We start from the raw sequence: 24,596 nt of genomic DNA on the forward strand, positions 1-24,596 counted from the left end.
GGTCTTCTATCAGACATACTGTTAAGTGATGTGCTGGAATCCCAGAGGAGAGGAGAGGAGAGGAGAGGAGAGGAGAGGAGAGGAGAGGAGAGGAGAGGAGGAGCATTGTGTTGCTAATGCAGACCAGGCTTCAATGATCTGACAAAGGTTACCGTGGAGACCAACAATGGGGGCCTCAGAAGGGGCCCCCAGACCACTCAGACGAGACTGGAAAGGAAAGGAGGGAAGGAAGGAGGCAAGAGAGAGGAGAGAGAGAGAGAGAGAGAGAGAGAGAGAGAGAGAGAGAGAGAAATAGAAAAAGTGACTATACAAGACGGAGGGGGAAGGGAGAGGATGTGAGAGAGCGAACAAGAGAGAAGCAGACAAGTAGGGAGGTTGGAAAGAACGATGGAGTCAGAGAGATGAGAGAGACAGAGAGACAGGTCGTATGAGCCCGACCGGCATCGTATTGGTTTGATGACTTGATTTGACTTGTTTGACGACATTGGTATGATCTTTATGAGCATTTTAAATTGAGAGAAAGAGAGCGGCGTTTCACAACAAAAAGAAGGGTCAACTTCAAACCTAGGGAGGAGGGTGTGAAAATGGACACGAGCGGAAAGAGACATTTAACAAAACAATGGGGGGGAGAGAGAGAGAGAGAGAGAGAAAGAGAGAAGAAGAAAGTTGAATGAAAGACGACAAAAGTCACGGGAATGAACGAGAGATGGGGAGGCCATGTTGAGACTAGAGACAGACAAACACAGAGAGAGTCAGAGAGAGAGAGAGAGGAGGGGTAAAGGACATGTGTGTGTGTGTGTGTGGGGGGGGGGTGTCACTGCTGACCTGTGGACCTCATGTCCTCGGCTGTCAGACACTTGCTCTCTCTCTATTGTCTCTATTTCTGTTCTCTCTGTTCTGTCCTCTGCAGATGCAGGACAACACAGGTTGAGCACTATGGCGCACGCACACACACACACACACACACACACACACACACACACACACACACACACACACACACACACACACACACACACACACACACACACACACACACACACACACACACACACACACACACACACACACACACACACACACACACACACACACACACACACACACACACACACACACACACACACACACACACACACACACACACACACACACACACACACACACACACACACACACACACACACACACACACACACACAGAAACGCGTGCAAATGTGAACGCAGCCAGTAGCACACGTTAACATATGCACGCTTTCACACACCCCATTGTCCCTTCGACGCTGGTGGCTGTTCCGTGTGAGCGATACCGATACACAATGATTTATTACAGACAGTTATGCGCCATCTATGTAGTTTGTTCATATTCTACTTGCTGAATAATCTACCAATCCATCACCATCGGCCAGGAGAATATCGCTGCCGTCACCCCGGGGGGAAACAACCCTTTTAAAATAGCAGATCTACAGCTACGTCCCCTCCTTTTGTGTGACATTCTACGACGAAGTATGAAATATGGAGATATGTGGTTTCTGCCCGGCAGCAGCAGCAGCGATATGGTGTTATGGTGAAATCCGTCCACTATAGCCACCAAAACATGCAGACCGTGTCAAAGGTCAATGACACCTAGTACTCTACCAGGTAGTTTTGCTGATCTTTTGGGTTCTCTCTTTAACCCATTTTGGGGCGGGAACCCCTTTTGGTGTTAGCATTATTTTATGCTTTAGCTATTGAAAAATAGCAGATCTACATTCTGCTATTTTTGAAAAATTGAAGAACGACTGACATAGAAACAGCTTTTTCAGAAAACTGACATTTTTAGCATCTGATCTCAGGTCAAAATGGGTTAAGAACCCCAAACCGGGGTGCAAACTTAGTTTAGACTAGTCATTGGTTAGACATGGGTTAAGGTTAGGTTTAGGGGTGCTGCCCCGTGGGAGGTTAGGTTTAGGGTGAGGGTTTGAGATAGGTTGTAGTTGTAGGACTAATGACTGGTCTAACCAATGACTAGTCTAAACCAAAAACTGTCTAAACTAAGTACTGCACCCCCCTAAACCACTTGAGCAAGCCTTGGCATTACTATTCTACAGATCTACAAGCTCACAGCACGCTGTAGACAACATATATTCCAACGGGGGCTTGGGGTGGTAGAAATATTTTTTTAAATCATACTCGTGTGAACTGTGAAGTGAGGGGCGCTCTTATCATATATCACATTCCGTGCTCAGCCAATCAAATCATCACAAATGTCATTCCAGCCAATAACTTTTTGGCGTCTTCACTTTTCTGCCCTCACTTTTTATCCTCAATATGTGCATTGCTCAGCCAATGAAATCATTGCTATGGGGTGCTCACTCAGCCAATCAAATCATCGCTATTGGGTGCTCAGCCAATCAAATCATCGCTATGGGGTACACACATACACACAAAAAAGCTGGGCATAGGAGGGGCTAGCACCCATCATAGGAGGGGCTAGCACCCATCATAGGAGGGGCTAGCACCCATCAAAGCTAGGCATAGGAGGGGCTAGCACCCATCAAAGCTGGGGCTAGCACCCATCATAGGAGGGGCTAGCACCCATCATAGGAGGGGCTAGCACCCATCATAGGAGGGGCTAGCACCCATCATAGGAGAGGCTAGCACCCATCATAGGAGGGGCTAGCACCCATCATAGGAAGGGCTAGCACCCATCATAGGAGGGGCTAGCACCCATCATAGGAGGGGCTAGCACCCATCATAGGAGGGGCTAGCACCCATCATAGGAGGGGCTAGCACCCATCATAGGAGGGGCTAGCACCCATCATAGGAGGGGCTAGCACCCATCATAGATTGCAGAAATATTTCTGGCCCTTCTCCGTCACACTGGTCATTGTGTGTGTGTGAGTCTGTCTGTCTGTCTGTCTGTCTGCGTGCGTGCGTGCGTGCATGCAACTCACCCTGATGCGATGAGCGCTCTGGACTGGGCCATGGCGATCCTCTGCAGCGCGGGCCTGCTCAGCCCCGCCAGGCTGGAGCGCTGGGGCAACGGGGCGTGGCACGCCCCCGCGGAGGAGGAGGCCGACGACGGCGTGCGGTGTGGCTTCATCACCGCGGGAGACGGCGAGGGCACGGGGGAGGGGGGCGTGGTCACGCCGGCCGCCGGGGTCACCAGCGTGGCCGTGGGCACCGCGTCGCCACCGGAGCCGCCCGGCGGGTTCTGGGCGGACGACGACAGCGGCGTGGGCGGCGGCTGCGGGGGTGGGAGGGACGGGGGCGGTGGCCTATTAGAGGAGGCCCCGCCGGCGAGGCCGAGGGAGGCGGTGCCCGAGGTGAGGGCGGCCAGCGACTGGGCGAACAGCTGGGCGTTCCTCCGGGGCGAGGCGCTGTTCCTGGAGATGGCCAGGCCGTGCGGCAGCGTCAGGGAGTAGTTGGAGTTAGAGTTGGAGTTGAGCTGCAGCCCGCGGCCCAACGTGGCCGAGCGGGACGGACTCAGGGCTTTGGCGCCGACGCCGCCCGCCCCCGCAGAGTTCTTGGGCCGCTGCATGGTCAGCGAGCGCCTGCCCAGAGTCTGTATGCCTCCGCCTGGTCCCGTCACGCCGGACTTCACGCTCAGGACCAGCATGCACTGCTGGCAGGCGCAGGGCTGGCCCAGCAGAGTGGCGGGGAGTCCTCCTCCTCCTCCCCCGTTGGGGTAGACCAGGTTCCCGTTGCTCACGCTAGCCCCCGACACCCCGACGCCCAGCAGCGCCCCGGTCAGACCCCCGCCGCCTCCCTTTGGGAACGGCAGGGGTCCCGACACCAGCGGGTACGCCATGTCGGCACGCCTCTGGATCCTCCGGCACCGCTGGCTCTGCCGGTTCACCTGCGGGAATGACACACACACACACACACACACACACACACACACACACACACACACACACACACACACACACACACACACACACACACACACACACACACACACACACACACACACACACACACACACACACACACACACACACACACACACACACACACACACACACACACACACACACACACACACACACACACACACACACACACACACACACACACACACACACACACACACACACACACACTATATCAGTGGTTCCCAAATTTTGTCATGTCAAGGACCACCAAAATGATACTCATTAGCCTGCGGACCCCCCCATTTGAGTGTACAAATGGAACCTTCCATTTGTACACTCTCAGAGTTACAGCGAGTTACAGAACCATAAGGGTCCATTTGGTTCCAAACTATCATTTCGCTGGGGACCCCCCGGAACTCCCTCAAGGACCGCTGGGGGTCCCCAGAACACACTTTGAGGACCCCCGCACACGCACACACACACCCCTACACACACCCCTACACACCTGTGTCATGGTCTGGAAGTCGATGAGGTAACAGAAGCCTAGCGGAGCCAGGTCCAGACATGGCTGCTGGCGCTCGTGTGCACTCTGGATGGCGATGGCCACCTCCATGTCGTAAGGGGTCCAGGAGCCAGCGTCATTCTCCCACTCCCACTGCCAGCCTTGCCCCGGGGCCGTCACGGGGTCATAGAAACTCCTGCGAACTGGACGGATGGTCCCTGCAGGGATGCAAGTCAAGGGAGGAAACATTAATGGACGAACTGGACGGATGGTCCCTGCAGGGATGCAAGTCAAGGGAGGAAACATTAATCTCTCTGAAGTTACGTTTTTCTTGTCAAAGTCAGAGCACAGCAGGAAGAGCGAGAATTTGGAGTTCAACATATCTTCATATTTCGTCTGTTTATGTCCCCGTCCCCGGAAATACATTTCTGCTACTTTATTCTTCAACACGATAGTGAAAAGAGATGATGTGGTGGATTGCAAGCTTGTATCTTGATCTGCTATTAGCCCTTAAAACAATAGGGAGGTCAGGTTGAAAGTGGTTCAGTTTTATAAATATTGTACCAATGAAAAGTATTAACAAATGATTGTGACAAAAGAAAACTACATCGGGACGGTTCCACTGTAAGGTTTCCACCAGACAGTAACTAAATAGAGCTAGCATGTGGGATAGAACTATTGAAATGCTTTAACCACTTCAAACGTTGTTGACCGGGGTCACCCAGGGTTCTGTACTTGGGTCCCCTCCTTTTTTCCCCTCTACACAAAAAATAACCTACAAGCTCACGTGTCGCATTGTGAGCCTGTAGATATTCACCGAATCACCTATACGGCATGCCGCAAAGGTGCACCCGCTGATTTGAACCTTCGTATGCGTTTCCGGTTCAAATCTGCTGCAGAGCCAATGAAACAAAGCTATGGGGAAATGAGAGCCAATGAAACAATGGTATAGGGAAATGAGCTTTTAAATGAAAACCGATGTGCCACCTTCTGGAAACCCAGGACTACAGTGACACGGCAGATCCTATTGCAGTATATTCATGATCAGTGGTGTCATGGTCGCAGCACGCAGTACCACGGCGTGGTATTGTGACGTCCACGGTGCACGCACAGGAAGGGAACGTGCACGTGCATGCACGCTAGAACGCGCCCCATCTAGGTTTAAGAGAAGACGCACCTAACCTCGCGTCACCAGACTTTCCAAGACGCACCAAGTACCCATTCTAGGTTTACTGGCGGTGGGCACCCCCTTCTCCCCCCTATTTTCACACCATGCCAAGTACCGTGCCCAAATCAAATGGACACTACTTTGCATAACAACAGGATTAACTGTTTACCTGAGTGCACGTTCTCACACACGGTAAGAAACACAGCTAGCTAGCAGTATGGCTCCAGTAGTTTACTGCTTCTGTGGTGTTCTGCACGCAACAAGAATGCCAAAGAGGAGATTCGATACAAAGCAAACTTTTTAGTTTCGCTACTGCAGCACAGTAAAGAATCTGATTATTTTAAGTCCACTTTTGTGTTTGTGTCTAAAACTCTCATACACTATAAACAGTATTATATAGGCTTAGGCTATCAGCTGTTCTGTGCGCATGCATACATGTAGGCGCGAGTGCACGTGCGTGCGCATGGTGTGCCATGGCACTGAAAAAGAAAATCACCATTACACCACTGTTCGTGATACTTTCTCTGTGACTCTGGTCCTCTCTCTCTCTGGGTGTCCGTCTCTCTGTCCATCTCTCAGGGGGACACAGGGACAGGAGGAGTGTCCCTGAACCAGCCAACCAGAAACTACCTCTGTCTCTCCAGGGGTAACAGCCTATTCAGTCAATGCCAGGCCGAGGTGTGCGTGTGCTAGCACGCACGTGAGAGAGACAGAAACAGGGTCAGAGAGAGAGAGAGAGAGAGAGAGAGAGAGAGAGAGAGAGAGAGAGAGAGAGAGAGAGAGAGAGAGAGATCAGTACAAAGAAGCAGTGTTGTTGGCACGTCTAGCATGGTGACATCAAAGGGGACTCCACTCTTTGGATGCATTGGAACTGCATTTAGTTAAAACTGAGTAGACACTCAGTGAACACATGTGTAGCCTCAAGGGGAGAGGTGTGTGTGTGTGTGTGTGTGTGTGTGTGTGTGTGTGTGTGTGTGTGTGTGTGTGTGTGTGTGTGTGTGTGTGTCATGTGAAACACCAGGATAAATTAATCCGTTTGTAAGAGTGTGGCTCTGACAACAGAGAGAACGGATGCGAGACAGACAGACAGACAGACAGACAGACAGACAGACAGACAGACAGACAGACAGAGACAGACAGACAGACAGACAGACAGACAGACAGACAGACAGACAGACAGACAGACAGACAGACAGACAGACAGACAGACAGACAGACAGACAGACAGACAGACAGACAGACAGACGCCAATGGAGTAAACCAAATAAGAAAACATAAATGCAACTACCTGGCTGACACATTGGAAAGATCCAACCAAAAACCAGAGTAACCTCTATGGCATCGCCTGTACATGTAGAATGGCAGAATACCTGAGCAGTGTGACAGATCCAAACAGTGGTGTGTTCTAGATTTTTTTTTTAGGTCATACTATAATTACTCCCTCCCACAACCACTGCAAACACGCGTGGTCATCACCGAAGGAAAATAACCACACATCATAAAATGATGCATCCACACATTATGTGAGAGCATGTGTACGATTACAATATGCTTTGTACTGAACTACTGTTTCTAATGTTAATCACGCTGTTTGTAACAACTTTGTACTGGAGCAGGAGTCGTGGTCTCATCTTCAATGCAAGAGTCAGCAGTAGACTGAATCTAGACGAATGTTACCTTGAATTGTATAGCCTACTTTGTAGACACGCAGTTTGAATAGCCTACTAATGAAATAGTGTTCCTGGCACTCTTCATTAGTATTCATTGGCAAGTCCATTGTCAATTGACCGTGTGAATTGCATCAAGAAAGACAATAGCCACACATTCCTTCACACACACACACAACATTACCACAAATTATGAAAAAGGTCTATGGGGTCCACTTTCTCGCTGCCCTTGCTTATCCCCTGCTATTTGAAGATTTATCGAGGGCATTTTGTTCTTAACGTGATATGGCGCACGAGGAGTTCCACAGTAGTAGTACACACCACCGGATCCAAAACTAAGGAAATACCATGCACAGATTCAGTGGGCACGGCCTTTGCGGCAGCGGTGGCCGAACGGTTTGCGGAGCGGTCTTGATACCGGAAGGTCACGTTAAAATTACCACCACTGAAGTGCCCTTGAGCAAGGCATTGAACCCCTACCATGAAATGTTCTATGAGCAGGGTGTGGCTGTAAACAAGCATCTCGAGCTTAGTCCACTTCCCTGGGTAAACAAAGAACTTTGCTTTTGCGACCGAGATACGCCGCAACCACGGGCAGATCTGGCTGCCAACAGAAGACAGACCGTGCTCTGCATACTTCCCGCAGATTACACAAACAACAGATTACAAACACCAGAAACCATGACTGATGACACCATATCTGCCATACCTGCTGCTGCTGGGTGAAGTACAACAATGTACAACAGCAGCAGCAAGATGTGTGAGCCGACAAGAACAGGGACATCTAATCTAATGGAATACAAGTATACAACCACAACCAACCAAGCCTGTCAATCTTACACAGTATATGCATTCCTGCACTCTCTTCGCTGTGCTGATTTCTGACAGAGCAGATGCCAGATACCTTTAAATGCTTTGGAAAAATTACTCCTACTTCTTAAGTTTTATTTATTATTATATTAAATGTCTTTACTTGTGCATAATATTATGTCTTTTTAAGCTGATTTGACTGAAAGCTGAAAGACAGAGAGAGAGCTCTACAATCAAACACAGCAGGAGCTCTTGACCTGCTCATTACCATATGAAACATTATTTCCGTGTTTGCGTGCGTGTATGGTGTGTGTGTGTGAGTGGCGGAACACAGCTTTCCTCAGTCTAATCAATGCATAGTGTTTCCTCAAACACAGCGAAGTGTAAAACATTGTTGTGGGTAAACACTGCAGTACCTGCAAATGTTAACTCACAAGCCTCTAAATGTAGGGGAGACAATTTAGACAAAGGGACAGATGACTGACAACTCTGCTGACACGAGGACAGGCGTTACCGTCACTTTGTTCAGTTAAGCCCAAACCACACCAATGGGTCACCGTGCAACTCCTTGCGAGTAGACGCATAAAGACACATGCAGTTGCAAGCTAACATCGAATTGAATCACTTGGGTCGGCTTGCGCCACCATGCGTCGTCGACGATGCATGCATGCGTGCATTGCTATGCACGTTCTTGAAAAGAACACATTATTTTGGGCATGTGAATGTGGAAAATGTCTTAAATTAATTCAGAAATAGCGAAGCTACTCATTATCAGAAATTAGACCTAAAAATGTTAACTAATTTTGAAAATAAATAACTAGCAGAAGTATATAGCAGATACAAGGTACAAGATGAACACGTCAGCATACAAAGTATATAGTGGATAATGGGATGTACATACATCCCTATTCACATACAGTACAGGCTGACACAACAGGAATCTCCATTAGTAAAGAATGGGGGGGTATCTGTCCAGAACAAACACTGAAAGTCTCCTATGTGGAGATCAAAGCGTATCCATGTCCTGCGGTGGTCTATCTACAGACCGCCATTGTATCGCGGTCTAATCACGGGGGTTGGCCTCTATAAAACCTCTCTGTGTGTGTGTGTGTGTGTGTGTGTGTGTGTGTGTGTGTGTGTGTGTGTGTGTGCGTACATGCGTGTGTGCGTGCGTGCGTGCGTGCGTGCGTGTGTATTCCTCAGGGCCCGGGGGGCTTTCATCTGTGATATAACACTGAATAATTGCCTGGGGACTTCCCTCCGTTTAGCTAGTGACTATACAGGGGACTCTGAGCATTGTTTATGTATGTATGAGAGGAAAAAGACACAACACATACTGACACGTTACACATGAATACACTAGAAAACAATGTGCTCCTCCGAGCACAGGTCTCCGCCAGGCCAGGTGAAGTCAATCTTAGCCAATCAGGATATTTTTAAAAGGTTTACGGTTGTTAAAAGGTAGGTTTAACTTGGCTATATGGCTATGGATGCCATAGCCATATAGCCAAGTTAAACCTACCGTTGTCCAGGTTGCTGTATACAATTTACAATTTAGGCATTTAGCAGACGCTCTTAATCCAGAGCGACTTACATTAGGCAAGAACAAAAGTATGGGAATACATCACATATATAAAATGCATTTATCAAGAAACATGCGTAAGCTAAGAACGTAACTAGAACATATCTATATAATGACACTATACATATTAACTATACATATATACTATGCTATGCTATACATATGTACTATGATGTGCTATGACTACATACAATGCAATTATTGTGCTGTCTACATGACATGCTATAAGTCTGTTTCAAATGCTATCTAAGTCTAAAAAGTGCTATCTAAGGGGGTATACTCCCGCAGCTAGCTGCTCTATACATCTACTTACAACAGCGGTTTACCGGATTTTGCCGTTTGTGCTGTAAACCTGCCATTACCACCCTAGAAGGCGTTTGCTCACCACAATGGGTGCACGCACCACAGTTTGGGAACCCGACAGTCACAAACATGGTGAATCATCGTGGCATTGTGACTCGTCAGTGTGTCCGATAGTCTGTTCATGACCGTTATTGAGCGACAGGCATTCAGAAAAAACACCACAAGACAAGCAGAACCTATTCCAGCCTAAATGAAAATCCAAATCTAGTCTGTTTACTCTTTAAATTGTTTTAGAGTCATTATAATGGCAGGCTGAACATTCTTTCAGCAGACAATAAACCTAATACAGGTTTTGGGACCCAGGATTGGCTAGGTCAGGGGTGGGCAACTGGCGGCCCGGGCGCCACAAGCGCCCCCCCACCTTCACTTAATGTGGCCCTCAGGTTCATATCAGAATACTGATATAATATTGGTTTCAGCTGTTACAATTCCACAACATGCAAACATGACCCGCTTTAATTACTTCAGTCTAAATTAGTAGCTCATTGCTCAACACAAGTATAATTAAAGGCATTTGAAATTACATAAAAATGTTAATTTTCAGGATTCCAATTCAAAAATAGCAAAGAATAATGCAAGATTTCAATTCAAATATAGCAAAAATAGCCGATCTACAAGCTCAAAACGCGTCGCAGCGTGTATAATACATGGCTCTAAGGGAGTGAGTGTGGAAATATAGTGGCCCTCTCCATCGTCAAAGTTGCCCACCCCTGGGCTAGGTTATTGTGCGGGTGAAACAGGCTCCATATGGAGCTCTGGTCTGACTCACGTGTTACAGAAAGTGATCCGGTGTCGACGCCGATCCTGGCATGTCCATATTTGGAATCCAGGCACGCGCACACAAACTGCCACCACAGACAACTTGAAGCTTATATAGAAGACGGGAGGCCTCATGGATTAAAGCATATTAAAATCTCACAAGTGGAGAAAAAAAAAGGTTGTTAGGCCAAATCCTAATCGGTGATTTGTGAAACGGAAAACAGTTTCATAAACAGTTCTCAACTTAATTCAAATAATCGTCGACTTCAATAATGAAGGAGGAGTTAGGACAATATGTAGAATTATGGTATTTTGGTAGCAATTATACAGCCAATTTGCAGATTGATGATAATGTTGGCCCTGACAAAAAAAAAAGTTATTTTGTATTTTAAAAGAAAATGCCAGAATGTTAACCTTTGCTTTTATTAAATAACTGAGATCAGGGCTTCTGGAAAATTCTATTGCTAGTTTGACCACTTCAAATATTCCTTAATCTTGAAATTACTAATAACCAAAAATAGGCCAGATCTACAAGCTCACAACACTTCGCTTTACCCATTTTGGGCGGGAACCCCTTTTGGTGTTAGCATTATGTTATGCTTTAGCTATTGAAAAATAGCAGATCTACAAGCTCACAACACTTCGCTTTACCCATTTTGGGCGGGAACCCCTTTTGGTGTTAGCATTATGTTATGCTTTAGCTATTGAAAAATAGCAGATCTACAAGCTCGTAGGTTGTAGGTCTGCTATTTTTGAAAAACCGAAGAACGACATAGCTTTTTCAGAAAACTGTCAGGACGTAGAAGACATTTTTAGAATCTGATCTCAGGTCAAAATGGGTTAATAGCGACAGAGAACTTTCATCCATGATACCCAACAGAACCTGCTCCGGTCCCCTCTCTGTAACCAGAGAAACGTAACTGAAAATATTGATCTGGATAAAGTTACGCCTACTGAAAAAAATTGCACAAACGTTGCTGGCTTGGTGCAGTATAGATTTGTAAGAGATTTGGGATCGTGCCAACTTAATTAGCTTATAAATAAGTCAAATGTTGGCACTACTGCTGCTGTTTTTATATCAGTGAGTGCAGCGCTATTGTCCTTGCAAAATAGGCAACATGTTGTACTGTAATATTAGGCTCATATTTCCAGTTTAACCGAGACTAGGTTGGGTTCACCTTTTGCTGCACTTCTGTTCTAAGTGATAGTTCCCTGCAGCCATTCTCCCTTTCATCTATTGACTAAGACTGAGCTGTTGTGAATGTGAAATTAAAGATTCAATATTGAGCAACTGCATGGCCTATTTCTCACCTCAAATGTTATCAGGAACCGTTTTGTGGGACTGCACAGGTGAAATAGGATAGTTTCCAGACAAGTCACCATTGTTATTTAGCAGTGTGCTATGCAGAGGGCTGGACGTTAATATGATGATAAGCTACATAGAGGGAGTACAATCTGTAGCAGACAAATAGGTACCCGTTAGCAGAACTTAGCACTAGGGCTGGGCAATGAACTGAAAATATATCGACCATAATCTTGAGGGTTCATGTAGGCTGTAGGGTATTGTTTCCCAAAGACTGGTCACGGGAGATTTCAATTGGGTCTCCAAGAAAAAGCAACTGGCCACATATTTAAAATGCCACCGGCCCAAACATTGGTTGGTCCGGTGTGTCAAGTGGCCAGTCCAGGCCTGGTTCTGGATAAGTATATCATCTGAATATCCTCTGCTAAGTAAAGCAAGCATTTTGCTACTTATGTCTTTTACAATCACATACAAGTGTGAATTAGGACTTTCTGTGCTTACGCAAGTAAAGACGATATTGGGAATTAGGTCACCTGGCTTTTCATCTTAAAAAAAAGGGGGGTCCCCTGAAAAACGTGTGGGAACCACTGATGTAGGGTAATCGAATATTTGAGAAGCAGATTATTCACAAATTATATATCAACGAATCAACACGAAAAGATTGTAAACTAGAAGAAGTGCCCTTCTGGGCACAGGTCTCCACCAGGAGGATAGGAGTGTGTGTGTGATGTTTGGCAAAATGTTTAGGAGCAATATAAACGTGTGTGTGTGTGTGTGTGTGTGTGTGTGTGTGTGTGTGTGAGACGCGGCATGGCCTGTTGTAGCGCCACCATGAGGCTTATTTGAAAACTGTCAAGTGGCATTTCTTCCAAAGCCTAGTAGGAATATGCATGCACAGTTTCACCACAATCGGACGCTGCGTTGAGTAGTTGTGGCGATTTGTACAAAACGGGCTACTCCTGAAAAGTTTAGAAGCCAATGGTAGCCAATGAGGGTGGATTATGAGAAATCAAACAAACCCGTCTTGATCACATGACTATGAAGAGCATGTGTACCGATTAGCGTGAAATTTAGATAAAATCTGAAGGAGTAATATTAGAAAATGTGTTATATATGTCGGCTTCCTGGTGGCGCTATAAAGAGCAGATGTGAAAAATTCCAGGCAAAGGTTTTTCCTTGGCCTCTAGGGAGTTGGCATACAAAGTTATCCACAGATCCGTGCAGTTAGAGGTAAAAACACTTTTCGGCCAGTTATAGCGCCACCATGAGGCTGAGTTGAAAATGTTCATTTGGCATTTCTTCCTCGGCCTAGTGGGAATGTGCGTGCACGATTTCACGGAAATCACACGATGTGTTCATGATTTGCAGCATTTTGTTTGAAACTGAGCACTCCTGAGAACTTTGGAAGCCAATCTTAGCCAATCAGGATGGAGTCTGAGAAATCTGAAAGACCCGTTTCGTTGAATGGCTCTAGAGAGACTGTGTACCAATTTGCGTGATGTTTGGACAAAATCTGTAGGTGTACTGTCCAAAAACTTGTTTTGCACAAAGCGGCCTCCTGGTGGCGCTAGAACAAGCCGTACCTATGCTATTAATGAATGACCAGTTATTATATGAATGGAGCTGCTCTCTGCTCTGACAGCTATAGGTGTGTCTGTATGAATGAGGCGTGTGCGTGTGTGTGTGTGTGTGTGTGTGTGTGTGCGCCATTTAACAACTTTCAACAGACTTAAGCATGCCTTTTTTGGGCATTGTAGGTCAAAAATAGTGTATATCTGCAAAAATAGCAGATCTAAAAATAGCAGCACTATTTAGCAGGAAAAAGCTGCAAGCTCACAGTGCATCGTGATGCGACTCGTGAGCTTGTAGATCTTTTTTACCATGTGACACCATTGTACAACAAATAAAATGAAAAATAAGTGGTGAAATGTGTCGGTGATGTTTGTGCCTATCCTCAGACATGAACATGCGTGTGTGCTTACATTTACATGTGTGTCGACAAACACAGGGCAATGTATTAAAAAGGGAGTAAGCCTTAATACTAACACCCCACTTATTCACTAACTCTATGTCTGTCTGTCTGTCTGTCTGTCTGTCTGTCCGTCTCGCTCTCCCTCTCTCAGCTGAATCAACAGATGGCTGCTACCATTTTCACATGTCACTCACAGTTGCAACACATTCATGCATGGGAGAGTAGCATATACGTGGGGCTGTGTTTGACTCAGGACTCCTGCACTTTACAGTGTGTGTGCGCGTGTGTGTGTGTGCCCTCCAGGGACAGTAATGAGTGTCTGTGTGGGCATTATCTATGCATACTTGTGTGCATGTTTGTTCAAGATTATGCCTACATGTGTATCTGTGTATCTGTGTGTGTGTGTGTGTGTGTGAGAGACCTGAGGAGAGCGAGAGGACAAAGACGGTGCTAAGGCACGTTTAAAGACACTGCCCATCTGCTCTGTATTGTTCTCCCCTTAACCCCTCCGTATACACCCACGCACGTCGCACGCACGCGCGCGCACACACACACACACACACACACACACACACACACACACACAGCGTGCCCATACATGTCCATATGCCGACCAGCAGGCCCGTGCACATTTATCATTCTGCTTGTCTTTTCCTCCTCTCTCTTTCTCAATCACTCGTATCCATCTTTAGAACACACACTCGTATCCATCTTTAGAACACACACACACACACACACACGCACACGCACACACACACGTGTCAGTATTCCGCTAGCTGAGAATTACTGAGGATAGCTACGGAGACAAAAGGTCTTTCGGGTAAGACCCGATACCTGAAATACCCGGGGTCAGACCCGGGTCCATTCACAAGAAGTGACTCCGGGTCGGAACAGTTAGTCTCGGGTCTCTGACAGTGAAATTGACGGGTCCAATGAAACCCGAATGGACCTGGCGATTGGCGGCCACAGCTGTTAATCACCTCTGTCTGCGTGACTTGCGTCACGTGACCTTAGTAAGGAGGAAGTAGTCAACAACAACTGAAGAAAACCCCATCCAAAGAAAAAGTGAATTTATTTTTATTCATGAACTGTCCAATGCAGCATTGACTGGGATTATACGGACATGGGGTGCCAGCGGCAGCAACCAGGGAGGCTATGTTTACAGAATTAAGAAACACAAGTCTGATTTAATGCTGGACAAGCAACTTTGCATTCGGGCATATCGGGGCCTCGGGTTCTATATGGGTCGGGTCCGACATCTCTCAGTACTGCTTGGGTCGGGACCTTCTATTCTAATAATAGGTTGGGGCCATTTGGCTCTGGGGAGAAATTCACAGGTCAATTTGGACCATAGCCCGGGTCATTTGGTTCCGGGTATGGGTCGGTCATATCGGACCCGTGAAGACCTCTTACAAGGACTCATACCGTGGTTCCCAAACTGTGGTGCGTGCACCCCTTGTGGTGCGCGGGCGCCTTCTAGGGGGTGCCCGTGCACCCCTTGTGGTGCGCGGGCGCCTTCTAGGGGGTGTGCAACATGAAAAGGCTAATGGTGGTGCTATATTTACCTTTACCGATTACCAACCTTTATATTATTATAAAGGTTTGTGAACCACTGCCGTATACTATACACCAGACTATAGGTAAGGCTTTTAAAGTTGCAGAACTTATAATATGCAAACATAAGAACGTACACGTGAATTATTTTCATACGGACACCACTTGTATTCTAAACAAACAAACTGACACTGTGTTAGTCTTGAGGATTTGGGGGGACAGCATGGTAAAAAATCACACCCGTGTGAAGTGAGTGGTGCAACTCCGTGCGTGCCGCCCCGCGTCCGGAACGGTTGAGAAATTACAGAGTGGGGGTCCCTCTACTGTACTGTACTGGCACACCCGAAATCATCATATATACAGTTAATATGTGCGTGTGTGTTTGTTAGGTTGTGCACAGGTAGTGAAAAACAACCATGCTGTTTTCTCACACACACACACACACACACACACACACACACACACACACACACACACACACCCCATTTGTTTACTGGATTATATTACACCCCTGGAATGCATTTTCTTGTCTTTTTTCCCTTCTTTCACCACTGAGCACCACTGAGCACCACTGAGCACAAGGCTTTCTTTCACCACTGAGCACAAGCCAAGGCTTTTCACAGAGAAGTTCACCTCACTACAAGCCGTCAGGTTAACGGCAGCAGCGTGTAGAAAAACACCCCCAGCTGGTTACGGCTTGTTCCTGGCCCGTGAAACTCGTCAACAAAGTGGACGCTCTGACCACGTCATGACGATGCAAAGCACTATTTTGACGGTACTTACATGAGGGTTTGTTTTTCCCTTACTTGAATCTCTGAATTTGATGTTTCTGTCTAAAGTGCTTTTTCCTACTCACTATTAACCACTCAATCCTACTTTTTAGTACAGTACTGTATATTCAGCTATTTAAAAATAGCGAAACTGCAAGCTCACAATGTGTCAGCTGACACCTATAGTCAGCTTGTAGATCAGCGAATTTCCCCACATTTCTAAAAACATTGAAAAATGTGCAAGCATTTCAGAGAGATGTTTTGAGAGAATAGTGTACATTGTCGCCGATAATGACATACCCCAAAATCCTAGGTATGCCAGGGTTCATGTGGTAAACCACAACTATTCTACACGCCCGGGTAAACATGAACGTAACCATTTAGCGTGACATTCCTAACCGGAGTGAATCACAAGAAATTAGCACTAAAAGTAAACCAACAAATATACATAACACCGTTTAACACGTCATTATAGGCCCCATAACAACTTAGTACTACTGCTAGTAGTACCATTAACGCCACTGATAATACTCAAAAACACTCTCTCAGTCTTGAGTAAGACATTGTAGAATTCGAGGTCAGAAACTCGGGGGTCAGAAAGTGCTCGCCTTTTCTCTGCCTTTCTCTTACCAGCTGACCTCACATGCCTTTCTGACTGCGTAACCACCCTTTCTCTGACACACACACACACACACACACACACACACACACACACACACACACACACACACACACACACACACACACACACACACACACACACACACACACACACACACACACACACACACACACACACACACACACACACACACACACACACACACACACACACACACACACACACAGCATTCCTTTCCGACTTTATGTCCTTCTGTCCTCCTCATCAACACAGCAGTTGTTTTTCTCTTGCTCAAATCCCGTTGACGCTTCATTTCTGTTTTGTTTAAATCATACAAGGAATTTGAGTTGGTTGCAAGTTGCAAGCGCTGCACCTTCACTCCCCCCTCTGCCGCTCTCCAAACTCCCTTCAAATGTCTTAATGATTAAGTGTTCGATAATATGTCTCAACGGGTTGACTCCAGCCCAGTCCACTCCCGAGCAAGGAAGAGTATAAAGCCGCAAATTGAGGCCAGCCAGCTGGGTCCCAGCTGGTTCACGCTGTACCTCTCTACCTCCACCGCACTGTCCTCAAACAACCCTGGACTGGAACAGCAGCAGAGGATCGGAAGACAGAGAGGACGGAACAGAGATATGGACATGCACAATGTCACTGTCGGGTGGAAACCTTGTACGGGATTTTTTTATTTATTTTTTTCAAGGGGGAAAGAAAATAAAACCTTTACTTTTCAGGAAGTGGGGATAAAAGCACCTGAATTCTAATGGATGTCATGTAGTAATTATTAGTAACAAGCTCTTAATACGTGCCATTGGTTAAATGTTTATAAAGACCACAGACAGACTTAACCACTACAATCCTGGCATTCATATTTTGAGCAGGTGATCATTTAACTTTTATTTCCCCCAAAAAAAAACTAATACTGCAGATCTACAAGCACAACATGTCACTATGCGAGGTGTTGTGAGCTTGGAAATAGGTCTTTTTCACTACTTTTGCAGGGTCCTTTGACCAGAGCAGGCACATGATCAGACTGATAAATAGATTTAAAAAAAGGATAGGGAGAGATGGAGAGAGGTGAAGGTAAGGTGAAAGAGATGGAGAAGCAGCAGAGGTGTAGTGCAAAGTTAAAATGCAAAGTGAGAGGGGGAACAGAAGAAGGAAAATAGAGAGTTGCTGAACGACAACAGATGACTACAGGGCAGTCAGTAGAGAAAAGAGGAGAGGGTTCAGGGGAAGTTCATGTTGATGTGGAGACACCAAAAACAAAAACCATTGCGCTGATCGCCTGCCAACTCTCTCTGTCCCTCTCCATTTACACGCATACAAATACACACACACACACACACACACACACACACACACAGGTTTGCATTAGTTTGTAAGTGATTTCCATTCATCCACCATTCTGTAACCCCGGCCTTAATTCCAACTCTACCCCTAAAAGCTTCAGTTTGGCATTATTTGTATAGTCACAACTTCACATTATAGAGTACCGGTACACAAGTCACAAGCTGCAATGCACGGTTTGAAGCCTTCCTAGTTTCATGCATTACTCTAATCTATTGACAATGTGCAGTTAGTGTCAAGCCATTCCCCAGGAGTTTTATCCTCATTCCATACAGGTACAGAACGACATTTGTTACCCAGGAGGCCAGGACCCAGGTCATGGCAGAATAAATTACACATAAACGCTACATATTTACCCATTGTGAAAATAAAGCACTATGTCACCTGACATGCTAACAAAACCACTGCTCCCAAGTGGTTTGGCGGGTTTCACTCCGACTGCCACAGTGGGCTGGGTGGTGTGCGAGTGAACGTTTTTGACAGACGAGGAGTGGGGAGTCAGGGGGAGGTGCCACAGTGAAGGGGCGAGCTAGCTTGTTTTGAAACACAACATCTTGTTATCGTAGTCCTCCTTGTTTATTTTTGGGGGATTTGTTTCGCATAGTTCAGCTTAAACCACTTAAGCGGCAAGCCCTATTATATACTTTGCCGTACGACGGTGTCACATGAAAATAGCCTACGAGTAGTCTACAAGATCACTTACGATTTTCAAAAGAGTTTGGAAATCTTTTGCGATGCCACATTAAAAGTTAAAAGTGGTTAATTAAAAAAAACCTTCCTAAACTTACTAACCCTAAGAGGGCCACCTTGAAAGTATGTGCCAGTGAAAATCTTCCAGGATTTTCCTGGAAGAGGTATAACTTTCAGTGTCTCTGTACCTCCATCATCCCGTGTGATCATTATTTTCTTCTTCTGTGGCCTAGAACCATCAAACCTGTCTCCTCCCATCTCTTAAGCTCTATTTTATCATTCCATCCCTCCATCCATCCATATGCTGTCTCTCCGTATCCCCCACGCACCTCTTTGAACCCCATCACATGAGAGTCATCAGTCAGAGATCACGACTGTCTCTGAAGTGCACTAACGTTTGTGTGTGCGTTATCATGTGTGTGTGTGTGTGTGTGTGTGTGTGTGTAATGTCTGGGGTTTTTGGTTATAAGCTTTCACGCTTCATAAAGCTTGTGTGTGTGTCTTTGCTCTGCGTTATCCAGTCATGTTTGCGTGCAGTGTGTTCGTTTGTGCACACACATGTGTGTGTGTGTGTGTGTGTGTGTAGGGCCTTGGGGCTAATCCCTGGACTGTTCTACAGACATTTATCACACTGATCAGTGCATGCCTGTGCATGCGTGACCATTTGGTCTGTGAGAGGGTGAGTGTGCTGCGGATAAGGCAATGAGCAATGGCGTCCCCCCCGGGGGGTCTCAGGCCAGGGGCCCCACAGTAACAGTAACCCGACACACAGAGTTTCACAACAGCTCAGTGAGCAGAAAGACTCCTCTGACCCCGTCAACTTGTGTTTCTGTCTCTCAGTTTCTTTTACAGCTCTCGTTTCTCTCGGACCAAAAACAAAACAAGAGTAAGAGTCATACCGCCCTGCAGGCCCCCCTCTAGCAGGCCCGGAGAGGCCACGCTGCCCCTTAAGCAGCATTCAGTCTGGAACAAACTCCCAGTAAACTGCAGGTCTGCTACAACTCTTAGGTCTCGTTGAAGAATGTTTTGTTTGCCACTGCCTTTCACTAAGGTTTGTTCCCCCAAATATATGCAGTTGAATGAGATTTTGTCCTTTAGTCAGACAGAGGCAAGGAGGCAACCAGGTGCTCAGGAGGTGTGTAGGTATAAAAAAAATTAAAAATGGTAAAAAAGATGCTCCTGGGATCAATCGGGTTAACACAACGATATAGAGCAAAGAGGAGATCCGGGCACACTTAATGTTAAAAGGAGGAAATATTTTATTGAACCGACATGTTTCGACCTATACGGTCTTCATCAGGGCGGTTATAGATTATAATCCTTATTGGTAACGGTAAGGGATTTGTTTCCCCCTGCACCTCTCCTACTATTCTCTTTTAGCCTCCTTCCCCCTCATATTCTGTCCCATTCGATGTCATTCGAGGTAGGAGTTGACCTTTCTAAGGTGCATCACTTTGAGGGAGATGCGAGCCATGCTCACAAGCCAACTTTAGCTCTGTTGAAACGGGAAGCCGTTCTGTGGCAACGGTCGACTGACACCATGAAGACAAATGTACAACTACTACAACACCAAAGCAAGGGCTTTCGTTGAATATTGTGAACAAGTATGCTGGCAAAGCACCAGGGGCACGATGTGCTCTGCATTCATAGGACTGTGTGTCCTTGTTTCTTTATGGAGGCTGACAGTAGGAATGTTGAGGAAGACGGCAAGGACAGGCATAGGAGGAAGCTGGGGTACATGAGGGTCAATAGGCCTTAACCACTACACTATATCTTAATTAACAACTTTAAACCATACATACGTATACCCATTACCCCCAGGGCCTTTTTTGCCGAATGTTTGCCTGTTTGTATCAAATGTGCACCTATTATGAAATGCCCAAAATAGGGTTTGTGTGGTTATGGCTGACTTTCTGTTCCAAATGATTGTACTGGCCGGTTTCTGGCTCGCCATGCTTTTAGTCTCTCCTCATTCATTCCTGCACATCTAGACTCATCTCTTCTTTTTTTTCGGAAGAGGCTAAAGTCTCTCACTTCTTCCTCCAGTGCCATCTTCCATCACAGATTAGATTTCTGACAGTCCTGGCTGCACCCTTTCATCTCTCCCCTCTCTTTCATCCTACAGCACCACTCCCTTCATCCCTCTGGTTTTGTCTCTGGTGCTTTTAACCTATGCTTTGAAATGTTCCCCTGAGCCCGGGAATCAGAGTCGACCTTTACACACAAACACACACACACCTGAGACAAGAGATCGACTGCACAGGAAGAGTGTGACGGAAGAAAGATGATAGACATACAGGAAAGACAGACTTTAACGGAATGCCCAGGGGCGAACGTTAACTTAAGAGAGGAGGATAAAAAGACAAAGAGACAGGGGACAATAGAGAAAGGGAGAGCCTAGCGTTAACATAGATAGATAGAGAGAGGGTACCAGGAAGACAACCTAACCCGACACCACCAAGTGTTTGTAGAGTGTCAATATGTGTTCCTCACTCGTCCTACGGAGCCCAGCCTCCTACGGAGCCCAGCCTCCCCCATGACCCCCGCCCCAGGGCATCATGGGGGTCTGGGAAAGTGTCTCCTTCATCAGGAGCAGCTGGAGTACTGCACAGCCAGGTGGAGTGACTAACTGCTGCTAACAGACATGGGCTCAAATAAAGCCACCAGGACAGTGATTGATCAGACATTCCATTAAAACGGCTGCCCAAAGTAAAATAGAAATTGTCACTAAAGTTTAGTTGCCATTTGCCAAGAAGATTTTTTTTTTCTCCCTCAGACACCTTAACAGGTTAGATGTCACATTTTGTATCGTCATACTGAAATTGACTGAATTGAAAGAGAATGGAACAAGGGATTCATTGAAATGCTCTATTCTTGTAACCGGGGACAAAATATCTGATCTCTAGACAGCTCAATACAAAAGGAAATGAGTTAGTCGTAGACTCGTTACAATTCAATCTCCTTCTCCATATCAAGAAAGCCGCTCATCACTCTCGCTTCCCTTGTTCTCGCACACAACACACACACGCGCGCACACACACACACTGACACACTCCCGCCGTGTGTGTGTGTGGGAGTGAGCGCAGGCTGTGACTATTCCGATAGGTCATGAGGCTATGACTCGGCCCATTCCACAGAAGGAACGACAGAGAGGAGAGGGGGGGCCGGGGGGGTTGATGAAATCATAGAAACCGCAGTAGATCCCCATCTTAAACTCACTGCTACAACACCCTGATGTGTCGGAAATACAAAGACTATCGAGAAAGGATAACAACGCCACAGCCCAACCGATATTGGACTTGATATTGGGGATTACCAAATTATCGGCAGATAATTCTGAAGTTTTCACATCAGCATACATTAGAACTACATACAGAACTGCTGTGATAAGCCAATATTGGCCAGTCGACTCGATAGCCTATGTCTGTCTAGCTTTAAAAACCAAATTTCCTCCAGATCTGTTCTTAGAACAACCGTCACTAGATGTCACACCAAAGAGAATGACAGACAGCCATCCGAGGCTTTGTAATCACAAGAGGTGCGCGTCATGAAATCGAGTGAAAACGCCGGGCTATGTTACGGACCTGAGGCATTTGCTAATGGCTGTATGTTGTCATGTGAATGCCTGTGCTGTCGAACAGTCTGGAGGGCTTTTATCTATGGCACAGCTGGAGGGAGGGCCACAGCCAGGCACAGACCTGTTCCCTTATGTGGGAGACCGCAACTGTCAGCGCAGCCTGAGAGTGTCTGCTTGTTGGGAACATTCATATTCATGGTGTTCTCATGACGTGCTTTGCCCTCTAGTGTGGCACAACGCCACAGCTCATTGTCAATGTTTGTCATCACCGACAATTCCTTGTTGTTTTGAATTACCCAAGATGTCTGCGAACGAATAGTATGAACAGAAGAAAATCTCCCACTAACCACTTTAACGTAGAGAACAAGTGGTCCCGCACACGGTCTTCACATGCAGTCTTTTCTTATGACATTGTTCCTGCTCTTTGACTTCATTGACTATGAAAATATACAAGCGTGACATTTGGATACTCTCAGAGTTAAAGTATAGTTAAAATAGCTCTGTATTATCCAGGGTATACTGCGATGAGCTTTTATTTATAGGATGTTGTGCACTGCTGCGTCGGTAGAGCTCAAACAGAGCAAAGGAACCGAAAGTCACCATGAGCAAGCTAACATTTATGTTATTGCTTCACAGGCATTTAAACCAACACCAACCAGCGCCTCGCTGCTTATTGCACACAGCAGCATGCCGGGGACCATCATTAAGCACGGTCACTGAACCACCTGAATTGTGTCAACAATGGCTCCAGGCACTTCAAAGAGTGTATCCTTTGATATCGTCAAGATAAAAGATAACAATGAGATTTACACACTACACTAATGAGTCACTGAGAATCATATACCTGCAGCACGGGCACCACCCAGTCACAAAATCCTTTACTAAAGCAACTCTGCATAGGTTTCCTCTGCATTTTAAACCCGGAACTAATTTTAATGAATGAAACGTTATTTAACCAATATGTCTGCAATTCGTAACTGGCCCCCGTAACGTCTGAGTCCCCCCCCCCCCCCCCATATACATTTTTCCCTTTATATGATGATTTCCTGTTTTTATATATAGAAGTGTATATTTGTACGTCTCTAAATGTTCCGATTAATTGAAAATGGTGGACCCTGTTGTAAACAAGTGTAAAGCTTTATCATAGTGCCGTCCAGTCCACAGTAACTCATCTTTGCATTAGCTCTTATGAGCGCGGTAGATATTTGTTCTTCTATGCAAGAGACCTGTGTCTGAATCCCAGGTGTTACAGTGGAAGTCACCTCTTTCCGTTGGGAAAGAACATAAAACGTGCAAACTGCAGCTTTAAAATGCTACATTTGAATTACGTTCTATGTCTGGAATGTTTCACTGCATGCTCCTAGCTTCCCAGCTGGAGTTTTCACTGCATGCTCCTAGCTTCACTGCATGCTCCTAGCTTCCCAGCTGGAGTTGGATCCACCAATGTCATCACCCTGGCCTCTCCCAGAAACAGAGGCTTGTTTACAACCAAGTGAACCAACGGCAGTTTTGTGCAGCAAACCTGTTACATCAATGCTGTAAATTTACATTCAACTAGAGTACCGCTGTTCCTCCAAAGACTCATAATACAAACTCATAATATGTCACATTGCCACACGTTGTGAGCTTGTAGATCTGCCATTTCCGAGCATTTTTGCATCATTTTGCAACATCTTTGATTGTTCACTTTGCCGATCTATCCTGTTCTCTACATCTTCCACTTCGCTGAACTTGCAATAACCAGACCCCCACCATCTCCCTCCCTGCTGGCCTGCTATCCCCTCTCCCACCCGCTTGCATGTGCGTGTGTGGGTATGTGTGCCAAGGGTGTGCATGAATGTGCGTGTATCAAAATGTATGCGTGCGTGGGTGCTTGAATGTGTCGGTCGGTCTGTTGATGCACGTTTGTGAATGTATGTGTGTGTGCGTCTCTCGTAGCCACAATGGAGCAGCTCACATCTGTTCCCCCAAAATTCAACAATGGAGCAAAATGCGAGAGAGACAGAAAGAGAGAGAGACAGAAAGAGAGACTACGGACTTCCCAATTATC

The 24,596-nt window shown here is 46.3% G+C and overlaps 1 protein-coding gene across 4 annotated transcripts in view; it reads right to left on the reverse strand.

Annotated features, from left to right (window-relative positions):
• The window catches only part of LOC306921069 (E3 ubiquitin-protein ligase DTX4-like), a 59,264-nt gene that overhangs the window by 20,665 nt on the left and 14,003 nt on the right, over positions 1 to 24,596 (reverse strand). For all 4 annotated transcript variants that reach the window (XM_079498163.1, XM_079498164.1, XM_079498162.1 and 1 more), the window contains exons 3-4: positions 4,366 to 4,580; positions 2,937 to 3,841 (exon numbers count right to left, since the gene is read on the reverse strand). In XM_079498163.1, coding sequence (XP_079354289.1) covers positions 2,937 to 3,841; positions 4,366 to 4,580 — 1,120 coding nt within the window. The remainder of the gene's footprint in view (positions 1 to 2,936; positions 3,842 to 4,365; positions 4,581 to 24,596) is intronic.

The sequence above is a fragment of the Electrona antarctica genome (genome assembly GCF_951216825.1).
Source record: "Electrona antarctica genome assembly, chromosome: 4".
NCBI lineage: Eukaryota > Metazoa > Chordata > Actinopteri > Myctophiformes > Myctophidae > Electrona > Electrona antarctica.